Source organism: Diabrotica virgifera, chromosome 5 (genome assembly GCF_917563875.1).
Source record: "Diabrotica virgifera virgifera chromosome 5, PGI_DIABVI_V3a".
Classification (NCBI taxonomy): Eukaryota; Metazoa; Arthropoda; class Insecta; order Coleoptera; family Chrysomelidae; genus Diabrotica; species Diabrotica virgifera.
In genome coordinates this window covers 157,327,850-157,340,340 of record NC_065447.1, presented here as the reverse complement: position 1 = coordinate 157,340,340, position 12,491 = coordinate 157,327,850, and the positions used below count along the sequence as shown (strand labels likewise).

Genomic DNA, 12,491 nt, shown 5'->3' with positions numbered 1-12,491 from the left:
CTTCTACTCAAATTAATTACTTTTCGGAAATTATACAAAAATTCTTGTGTTTAAACAAACAGACTTAAAATTACAAATCTCTCTACCTTTATTTTTCTAAAAACTAATAATTAAAATTACCTGTGGATTTTACCTTTCCCGTAACAAACAATCTTTTTAAAATTATAATCCGAAATAAATTGTCTTTCACTTCACTTATTTACAAATGTCTTTAATTCTTCAGGGAAAAACTCATTAAGGAGAAACCCACTGCGTAAAAGCTACCTTCTAATAACTAGTTACAAATCAATATACAGGGTGTATCAAATTTATGTGCCCGCGTTAAATAAAAAAAAATAAATTTTTATTCTATCTTTGATTGATAAAGTTATACATAATAATACATGCATATGTACCTACCAGAAAAAGATAACAGAAAAAATAAATCTTTCATTATGAGTCTCCTTCTCGGCGTATATGGTTTAGTCGAGTGATTTACGGTGACGCTACTTTACGGTTCTACTGTATCTGTTTGTCCCACCACTCTTAAAAAAGGTTTTTTTCCTATTTTGACTATTTCAGTTCCCAACTGTTTTGTTTCTTGTAAGGCCAGGATGTCTACTTTGTAATTCTCCATAATATCATCTAAATTTTTTAAGGCACCCTCTTCGTACGTACTTCTTACATTCCACTTTTTAGTGATTCCTCATGTTTTTTCCTGTTTTGGTCCTTCTTTTCGGTATTTTCGATTTTGAGATAAGTGAGTGTAAATCATGCTCCAGAATAGATATCAAAGGTTGCTGGTTTGTTTCTAATAAGCATTGTGACATAAGATTTTTCAGCATTTCCTTAAGATTGATTTTCATAAATGTATACAATTTTATTAATGCCAAAAATATCCTCTGGTTTTGTTTCACTGGTTGATTGTTGATATTCATTTAGATTATGAGTTGAGCTAGATTTATCTTTGTTTGATAAAAGTGTTGAAATGCAATAATTAAAAAACAAGACTGAGTATTTCTGTATTTTAGAATATCTTTGAAATATTATAATAAATTTCTTTGTTTAAAATTTACACAATGATAACAGAACTAAAAAAATAGTGGAGATAACAACAACAATGTTCATATTTGTGGGTGGTGCTGAATTACATAAATCCAGATTGCAGTAATCACATTTTGCACCATAGGGGCAGTTTGCACCATAGAATCTTGCACACGACCTCATAACTCTGTTTAGTCCATGATAATCTGAAAAATTACTTGTTATAGGTTATAGTATAACTATATGGCATTATAATATAATATATTTATTTAAGATACAAAAAAGATTTTATTATAAGTATACATTTGAAAGAGACACTCAATATACTATTTTTCTACATATCAAATTCAGGCATTTATCACAGCGGTGAACTAGCTTTGAAATACAATTTTTATACAATTCTGCCGCCTGAGACTTCAACCAAGTATTCAACGCCGTCCTGTATAGGTTTGGATCCCGCGTATGAAAAAAAAAGTTGATTAATAGCAAGCTGAAAATTTGTTACTAGCTTAAGGGTGTCTAGTCAGATAAACTTTGATATACGGGAACGCTGGAACAGGGGCAGTTTTAATTGTGGAACAGGTTAAAAATTTGGAACGGTCAGACCACGAAAACGGCACATTTATTTTGTCCGACAGAATAGACTTAAACTCTTCGAACAGAGATTAAACTCTCATGCAAAAATCAGACTGCTATTTATCACCTGTCATAATTCCTATCATTTGACATATTCTACATGTTCCACTCATTAAAACGCCCATTTGGTGATAAATACCAGTCTGATTTTTGCATGAGAGTTTAATCTCTGTTCGAAGAGTTTAAGTCTATTCTATCGGACAAAATAAATGTGCCGTTTTCGTGGTCTGACCGTTCCAAATTTTTAACCTGTTCCACAATTAAAACTTCCCCTGTTCCAGTGTTCCCATATATCAAAGTTTGTCCGACTAGACACCCTTCAGCTAATAACAAATTTTCAGCTTGCTATTAATCAACTTTTTTTTCATACGCGGGATCCAGACCTAGTAGCTCCGCATCGTCATCAAAGTGCTGCGTTGCAAACCAGGTCTTCATTACTCGAAACAGGTAGTAAGTGCAAGATCCGGACTATTACTCTGGGCTAATTAACAAAGTACAAGGAAAAGTTATTTACCAGAAATTTTATTGCTGGAATCAAATTTTATGATTGTATATATTATTAAAATAGGTATGCAAAGTCCGCAGACAGTGTGCTACTTCTTTTATAAACAAAATGGCGCCCGAAAATCGTATTTTTTTTTCAATTTTTGCTCTATAACTTTAAATATTTTAACTTTACGAAAAAAATACCCAAATAAAAATTCACCGTAATTCAATTCTCCATAGAGACGTGTTTTTACGGATTTACTTCGACGAAAATTTTCCTCGGAAAATGCGGGTTTTTCCAACAAAATCTTTAATTTTCAACTAAAATTTTAGATAAGTAATTGTGTATCAATATTTAAATAACTTGGTAATATAAAAGCTCCTTTCATATATATTATAATTCCAGAAGCCGATGGACATTGAACAACCAGTTTAGCAGCAATTGAATTGTTAATTAAAAATTTACGGTCGCTATAATAACCACAATAAATAAGATACATAAGAATAACTACGATTTTTGTATAGAAAAACACTGTACCTATCGAATGTACTTTACAGAATTTAAATTGTAGAATTTAAGCGGCCTCAGGAATATTTTAAATATTATAAACAATTTTTTGGCTTATAAGCAAATATAATATTTCGGGAAATATTACATTAAATTAAATCATGAAAACGGTATTAGAAAAAAAGTGGCAGGACGCTTCTTTCAAAAGAAAAAACGTAAAATTGGGATGAGTGGTTCCTAAGATACAACCGGTTAAAGTTGACCGGCATTTACGGCAAAATATAAACAATAGGATCATAATTTTTGAACCATCACCTTTTTATTTTTATCCCCTTTCTTTTCACCAATTTTCATATCTTTAAAATAATCATAACAGATATTATTATAATAAAAACTATCGATATTACCAGTGAAAATTGACAAAAATAGCAAAATTCCAATCAAAAATCAGGTTAGAGAAAATGTAGTCTCAAAGTTTAAAATCGGTGTACGTTAAAAAAAATGCATTTTCTCGGCTTCCCATGGAGCAATTTTCTTCATTCTTTTTTTGTTCCCAAGTAACTCGAGTAGAGCCATCTAACTAACGTGTTATTAAATGTCAAACTTGCTTTTGTTTTGTTATAATGGATTAATTTATTTATAAGAAAAGAAAATTACATATTTTTTCCAGTTGTAGACTTTTTTTAGATAAACTTACTACAAGTGTACCTTTTAACGTTAAAATCTTTATTTAAACAAAATAAAAATTTTGATATAATAAATAAATTAATTTATTATAACAAAACAAAAGCAACTTTGACATTTAATAATGCGTTAGTTAGATGGCTCTACTCGAGTTACTTGGGAACAAAAAAAGAATGAAGAAAATTGCTTCATGGGAAACCGAGATAATACATTTTTTTAATGTATACCGATTTTGAACTTTGAGATTACATTTTCTTCAACCTAATTTTTTATTGGAATTTTGCTATTTTTGACAATTTTCACTCGTATTTTCGATAGTTTTTATTATAATAATATATTTTATGATTATTTTAAAGATATGAAAGTTGGTGTGAAGAAAGAGGATAAAAATAAAAAGGTGATGGTTCGAAAATTATGATCCTATTGTTTATATATTTCATTAAACAATTAAACTCATCACAATTAAACGTTTTTTCTTTTAAAAGAAGCGTCCGGCCGCTTTTTTCCAATACCGGTTTCGTGATTGAATTTAATTTAATATTTCCCAAGATATTCTATTTGTTTATAAGCCAAAAAATTGTTTATAATTTTAGAATATTCCTGAGGCCGCTTAAATAGTCCAATTTCAATTCTGTAAAGTACATTAGATAGGTGCAGTGTCTTTTTATACAAAAATCATAGTTATTCTTATGTATCGTAATTATTGTGGTTATTATAGCGACCGTAAATTTTAATTAACAATTCAATTGTTGCTATACTGTTCATTCAATTTCCATCGGCTTCTGGAATTATAATCTATACGAAAAGAGCTTTGATGCTACGAAGTTATTTAATTATTGATAAACAATTACTTATCTAAAATTTTTGCTTAAAATTAAAGATTTTTTTGGAAAAACCGGCATTTTGCGGGAAAATTTTCGTCGAAGTAAATCGGGAAAAACCGGAAAAACAAGTCCTATGCAGAATTTAATTACGGTGAATTTTTATTTGGGTGTTTTTGGTGTAAAATTAAAATCTTTGGAGTTATAGAGCAAAAATTGAAAAAAAAACACGATTTTCGGGCGCCATTTTGTTTATAAAAAAAGTAGCACACTATCTGTGGACTTTGCATACCTATATTATTAATATATACAATCATAAGTTTCGATTCCAGCAATAAAATTGCTGGTAAATAACTTTTCCCATAAATGGCCTGTTCTCCGATAATCTGCCCAGACTATATACGACAGATGAGGAAACACCTCCCACTTGCATAGAAGAGACAAGTTCATCAGTCACAATGCCCGGCCGTCCACTTCGTTCTTCATCGTGCACATTGGTTCGGCCATTTTTGAATTTAGTCGTATTTAGTACACCATTGACGCACTCCACCTTCAGTGATCACATTTTTCACATAAACAGCACAAATTTCGGGATAAATTTCAATTGGTTTGTTATTTTTAGCCAACAAGAATCGTCTTATCGCACCTCACATCACAACTGGCGGAGTTTTCGATCGCGGCACACATTTCAAACAGCTGTTGTAAAATAACGAGAAGAGATAGTTATTTTGAGCTAGCATGGCTGTAGAGCTACTGAACGGAGGAACGCTACGATGCTGAGATTTCCACGCTAGTCCTGCCCCTAGCGGCTACAGATCAAAACGTAACGAAATTTCTGGATAGCTCTCGTACATACAGGGTGATTGATTAGTAGGCTAAAGCTCAATAGCTCCGCTATAGTAATAGATAGCAATAAAAGTTAATAACAAAAATTTTAGCCACCTTTGAGCTTCACATTACAAAATTAGTTAGAATGTTACAGGGTGTTCGATAACACACTGTGGCAGACCTAACTTATGTTTTTTTAAATGGAACACCCTATATTTTATTTTAAATTCGAAATCCTGTTAACTTCTCCATCACAAAAATATAAAGGTTTGTTATGTTATACAGGGTATTTACAAAGTTATAACCAATTTTATTTGAAAATCGTAACAAGTTCAACTCAATGTATGAATAAAAATAAGCAAAACAACAATGGTTTATTATTACCATATTTTTTAACCTATTGTCAAAATTTTCAAGAATGGTCGATATTGCTAATTTTATTTATATCAAATACAGGGTGAGTCAAAACGCAAGTACATTATTTCCTCAGTAATTTTAAATGGAACACCCTGTATTTTATATCACTATTGAAAAGTACCATTACCGTACTTTAATTTTTAGATAACATTTCCTATGTCTAAATTTATTAGTTTTCGAGATATTTTCAATTTTCAATGGACCAGTAGCGTGGCCACCCAAATCACCAGAATTTAATAAACTGGAATGATTTTTTTGGGGTTACGTTAATAATGAAGTTTATAAAATACCTCCAACAACAAGGGATGAGATGAAAAATAGAATACAAAGTGTATTTCGATGTGTTAATTTACAAATGCTCCGTAGAGTAAGTAGTTCATTCAATGATCGTTTTTAGGCGTACATAAATGTGTTAGGAGATAATTTTGAGCACCTTATGTAATTAAATATTAAAAATTTTTTATTAAAAGTAGCTTCTAATTTTTTCAAACATGTTTTTTTGCAAAATGTATTACTGTTTATATTATGTTTCGTTCTTTATTTGTTACATTGTTAAATTTACATGCAAAAGTAGTGTTTAATTGTCTTCACAAAATATTGTATTTTGTGTTTGTGTGTTTTTTTTTGTAAAATTTATTAGTAATTTTCTTTGTTTATTTGTTGCATTTACATAAAAAGATAGTTTTTAATTGTTTCAAAAATGTTGCATATAGTGGTTGTGTTTTTGTTTGTAAAATGTATTACTAATAAATTATTTTTATTTCTTTATTTGCTACAGTGTTACATTCATTACCGAATTGATAATCGGTAATATTTAATTGTCAATTCAGTCATGGCTTACTTAAAATTTAGATAAATTTAAACACCTAAAATAATTTGCTCCGAAAAATGAAAATATCTCGAAAGCTAATAAATTTGGGCATAGGGAATGTTATGTAAAAATTAAAGTACGTTAATGTTAATTTTCAATAATGATATAAAATACAGGGTGTTCCATTTAACATTACTGAGAAAATAACTGCCACTGTGTTATCGAACACCCTGTAACATTATAACTAATTTTGTAATGTGAAGCTCAAAGGTGGCTAAAATTTTTGTTATTAACTTTTATTGCTATCTATTACTATAGCGGAGCTATTGAGCTTTACCCTACTAATCAATCACCCTGTATATGTTTTTATTAGATGTACAATATTCCCTTAGAAACACCAACCACCCTAATTAACTTAATAACTGTTAGCACTATTACAAGTACTAATACCCAGAGCACTGATCCTAACTAATGTCTTCCAAAATATTGTGTGTTACCCTACATACAGGAATTAACACCAAAACTATCAATAATCTTCGAATCGTATTAAAACATCAAAATAGCTAATAAAACAGCACTAACAGTTAATTTCAATTTCATGAATGAACATAACATGTACTCAATGAACTCCTTTTTCAATAAAAACCAAGCAGCAAATGGACATGGATGAGCCCCGATAAAAAGACACAGAATGAAATAGATTATATTATCTTAACGAACAATAGAAACCTAGTAAAGGACGTATCGGTATTAAATCAGTTTGACCTAGGAAGCGACCATAGACTAATAAGAACAAAACTAGTAATAAACAAAAAACTAGAAAGAAAAAGAATACACGAAAAAAGATACAAATGGACATCTGAAGAAATAAAAAATAGTGAATTTAATAAAAAGATAATGCATGCATCAAATCAAGTTAACATGCAGCAGATGAACTCCAATGATATTGATGATTTGAATAACCTTATAACCGAAACAGTAAACAAAAGCATTCTACAACTGAAAAAACCGAAATCAACATACAATGAATTAGACAAAGAAATATTACAATAAATAGAAAAATGGAAGATCTTAAATAAATCTAACAAAAAGGGAACCGAAGAGTATCTATAATAGAGAACTTAATAGGCAGATTAGAAAAGGAATCAGAAAACAAAAAAGAAAAGAATAAGGAAAATTAATAACAACAACTATTGAAAAAAATAAGAGTATGAAATGCCTCAGATCGACACTAGGACGACGTCAGATAATATCATTAATGGGAAAAGTCGAAAATGAAATCACAACTAGAGAAAACATATTGAAACGATTAGAAGAATTTTACACGGAACTCTACAGAACACATCAACAAGACGATGAAATGAGACCAGTACGGAAATTAATAAAAAATGTTGGATCGGAAATAATGCAAATAGTAACAATTTCAGAGGTAACTACAGCATTGGAAAATATGAAGAGAAATAAAGCTGCAGGAGAAGTTAGGATTACCACAGATATTTTATTAGAAGGAGGTAAGGAACTCATTGCAATTGTAACTAAGCTTATAGACAGTTGTTTACACCAGGGCAAAGTCCCTAAGAGCTGGAACAACTCTAAAGTAATCTTATTACACAAGAAAGTTGATTATCGAAAGTTGGAAAACTAAAGGCTCATCAGTCTACTGTCGCAACTGTTTTAAATACTCACCAAAGTCATAACTATTCGACTAACAAGGAAATTATATGAATGTCAACCATATGAACAGGCAGGTTTTAGAAAAGGCTATTCAACTTCCGACCACAAAAATATTATTAGAAAAATGTAACGAATACAAGATTCCAGTTTTTATAGCATTTGTAGACTACGAAAATGCTTTCGACATTATAAAACAGACGGCCGTAATAAACGCAATGAAAAACTGTAGAATAAACAGCAGATATATTAACTTAATAAAAGAAACTATGAACCAAGCTACAGCTACATACTACCTAAATGAAAACGAATACACAAACCCTGTACCATTAAACAGGGGAGTCAAACACGGAGACACTCTATCACCCAAACTGTTCACTTTAGTTTTGGAGGACGTTTTTAAAAATCTAAATTGGAAATATAAGGGAATAAACATCAATGGCCGCTGCCTCAGTAATCTACGATTTGTGGATGACATAATCCTGATAGCTACTGACCTACAAGAACTTCAAACCATGCTTTTAGAACTACACACAGAAACTTCTAAAATAGGACTGAAAATAATTTAAACAAAACAAAAGTCATGCACTCCGAAGAAACCGTGACAATAATAAACGACAAAGTTATAGAAAAAGTTGAAGAATATAATATATACTTAGGACAAAAAATAATACTAAATAGGGAAATTCAAACAGAAAAAATTAAAAGAAGAAGAAAATTCGGCAAACTGAACTATATACTCAGAAATCAGCAAATTCAACTACATTTTAGATCTAAAGTTTTTGATGCATGCACCATTCCGATATTAACATATGGGGCACAAACATGGACAATCACAAAAAAGAATATTAACATACTCAGAGTCACTCAACACGCGATGGAAAGAGCAATGCTTGGCATATCACTTAAGGACAGGAAAACAAACACATGGATAAGACAGAAAACCAAAGTCACCGATGTGGTACAAAAATCATTAAAATTGAAATGGGAATACGCTGGACATGTAGCTAGGAGCGATCTAAAAAATGGCACAGAACAATTCTAACCTGGAGACCATACCAACACAAAATACCCAGAAGCAGACCTCCTATGAGATGGACAGATGATCTGAAACGAACTGCCGGGAAAAATTGGCTACAAGTAGCGTACAACAAAAAACAATGAAAAGAAAGACTTGAAGAGGCTTATGTTCAGATGTGGACGTGAATCGCTAGATGAAGAAAAAGAAGAAGAAGAACAGTTAATTATATTTTCTCAATACTTAAAGATCGAACCAACCCACACTTACAGATATTTAAAGTACCACCTCACCTACAACGTCAACATTAAAAAGGAATTATCAAATGCAAATGATAGAGCCTGAAGCACCTGCTCCAAGGACAATGTATTTCGAGAAGAAAGAAAAACCTGCTGACAAAAGTTTTGACTAAAATAACTACCCGTTGTTGAGACAGGGAATTCCACAAGATTGAAAAAAAAATAAAACAACACAAAAATTACAGAGAGACTCACAAGAAGGGACTCAAAGATGTCAACTGTACCATATCTAAAGGGCTTATCAGAAAAAATCAAAAAGATAGGAAACAAGTACATAAGAACAACACTCAAAACATCAAACACTCTGAGATCTATCGTGTCCAAACCCAATAATACAAGTAAGATTTAAATCTATAAAACAACTCTAAGTCTCAGGGTAAATGAGCTTAAAACATACATCAATAACAGAGACTTCTATAAATCCCAGATAAGCAAAAATGCCTGGGACACAGTATAAAAAGGGAACAGTAGAACCACTCTCCGAAAAATTGGAAGTAAAATCTTTAGTCGCGCATGGCGACCGCGCAATGTTCCCAGTAGCTTTTGCCCCACTCTCGCATTGCTAGAGCATGCATAGAGACATACGGGTTTTAACAGAGAAAACCCGCATCCACCACTGGTGAATTACCAATTGCATACTGCCGCGGTATTACTTTTTGAGATCAAAGTGCCGACATGTAAGAGGTTTTACTGTCCCTCTTTATGCTGTGCCTGAGATAAAGAGAACAGACCACAAGGAAAGAAACAGGCATGAAAAAGAGAAAAGTCAAAGTAGCAACCCTCAACCTACTTAACGAAGAAACATGTGTAGTAATCCTATCAGCAGAATGCAGTAGGCTTTGGTTGCCAATACTAAAAGAAGAAGGCAACAACAAAAACATACCAACAATAGCGGAATAAAGGAAGTCTGAGAACAAGTCACCTACAATCTCATATACCTACCACCATACATATGCTACATACAATACACGAACATACATGTATATACAAAATTAAAGAAAAAAAACCAATTAACACAATCACATTCTTCAAATTTTTGGTGTAACAAGACCACCTTTAATTATTTCAATTACATATTTGCTTTATCCTACAATATCTAGACAAAGTATGTCAATTTTTGAGAGGACTTACATAACTTGGCACATACGAAGGTGGATTTTAAAAGATTTGGACTGCCTCCGACCAATCCCTTTGTGAATCCTTCTATTTTATGTTCACGTTTATGCCTCAGGCATTCCAGATCGCTGAAATATTAGGTTTGTTCGTAGTACGATCCAATCGATCAGCAACCGTTGCCAACCATCAGACGCATGCGCAGTTAACAGTTGGCGCTGCGCAGTTAACAGTTCGAGTTCGTAGACTACGAACGCGCTTGCGTCTGACGGTTGGCAACGGTTGCTGATCGTTCTACGAACAAACCTATTAGATCGCCAGTAGTTTTGTTCCGTCGCGGGAATGGACTGTGTGTTTGTACGCGACCGAAGTTCGACCACGTGTTTTTCTGGAACTTCAAAATATGCAATGGACGAAAGAAATAGCGTCTGAAATTTTCGACATGTATAGGCACAAGCCCTGTTTGTGCAAAATAAAAGATAAGAGTTGTTTGAACAAAAATTTAAAATGTCAGGCATATAGTGAACTATTATTTTTTCTGAATAGTATGGTATAACTAGACCCAAACCCAGACATCCAAAGTGAAAGTTATCCTCCAACACCAAATTGTTCTATATGGTCCACATAATGTTCAGAAAAAAGTCACACCATTTTGAGCGTCGGGTTTGGGGGGAGAGGGGGGAGCATTCGGTAAATTCGTAGTTTTTAGGTTTCTCGTCAATATTTTTAAAACTATGCGGTTTAGCATAAATAACCTTCTATACAAAGATGTTCTACATTAAATTTGAAATAAAAGAAGTCCTATGCATAATCCTTCTAAAATGAACGGTTCAAAAGTTACAGAGGTAGTGTAGTAATAATTGGTCCAAAAAAGGCCTAACCCAGACATCCAAAGTAAAAGTTTTCCTTTAACACCAAATTGTTCTATATGGTCCACATATTGTTCAGTAAAAAGTTACACAATTTTGAGCGTCCGGTTTGGGGGGAGATCGGGAAAGTCGGTAAATTAGTAGTTTTTTTAAGTTTCTTATTAATATTTCTAAAATTATGCTTTAGCGCAAGCAATGTTATATACACGTGTCAAGTTGACAAATGCCAAAGTTATAATAATTTTTGGATCTCTTACAGAAAATATTGAATTTTGGCGGTTTTTTCGTAGATAGTGTGTTGGTTTGTGTTCCCGTTTGGTTTTTTTTAATTTGTTATTTGCAGTTTTGAATAGTTTACTGACAATTTAGTTCTTCTGATTAGGTAAGGTATTGGAAATTTTATTATACTATAGTATTAAGGTAATATGGACGATAAAATAGGCGGGGATCAGCCCCCGCCTAAACAGGATCCACCTGATAGAAGCGTTATGAACTCAGAAATGGATATAACAAAAAATAATGGTAAAGTTTATGATATCCAGAACAGGTATGCAGCAATAGATATAGGTCCCTTTTATGTCATTGTTGAACCAGTAGATAATAGCTATCGTTTATCACCAGTAAAAGTAGGTCATTTTCTTTTTAATAATTCTAATTTTAAAAACGAGTTTGTTTACATTAAATTAATAGGTAGAAACAAAGTAAAAGTTATATTTAAAACATTCCATACGGCAAATAAAATCATTGAACATGAGGTTATTAAAAAAAATAATTTAATTGCTTACATACCTATGTTTTTTAATCACAAGAAGGGTATAATCAAAGAAATTGACACATTTTTAACTGACAAATATATATTAGATAATATTGAGAGCGAAAGAGAAGTAGTACAGGTAAAAAGAATGACGAAGAAAATACTAGGCCCAGATAAGGAGGTACAATATGAACCTAGACAAATGCTTATCGTGACATTTTTAGGTAATAATTTACCACAATATGTAAAAATAAATTTGGTCAGGTTTGTAGTAGAACCATATGTTTATCCAGTGGTCCAGTGTTTCAAATGTATAAGGTATGGACACACAGCAAAGTACTGTAGAAGTACCACAAATAAATGTAAACGATGTGGCCAAATACACGAAAATGCAGACACTCAAGAATGCACAAAAGAAGAATATTGCATACATTGTGAAACAAATGGACATCAGTCTATTTCCAAACATTGTCCCAACTATTTGCAGCAGATAAATATAAAAAAGATTATGTCACAAAAAAATTTATCTTTTAAGGAAGCGGAATTGTTAGAA

The 12,491-nt window shown here is 31.9% G+C and overlaps 1 protein-coding gene across 2 annotated transcripts in view; it reads right to left on the bottom strand.

Moving 5' to 3' along the window:
- Positions 1-976: 976 nt before the first annotated feature.
- Positions 977-12,491, bottom strand: part of LOC126884529 (uncharacterized) — a 45,667-nt gene continuing 34,152 nt past the window's right edge. For both annotated transcript variants that reach the window (XM_050650475.1, XM_050650474.1), the window contains exon 3: positions 977-1,229. In XM_050650475.1, the coding sequence (XP_050506432.1) occupies positions 1,045-1,229 (185 nt within the window). In that variant the 3' untranslated portion in view covers positions 977-1,044. The remainder of the gene's footprint in view (positions 1,230-12,491) is intronic.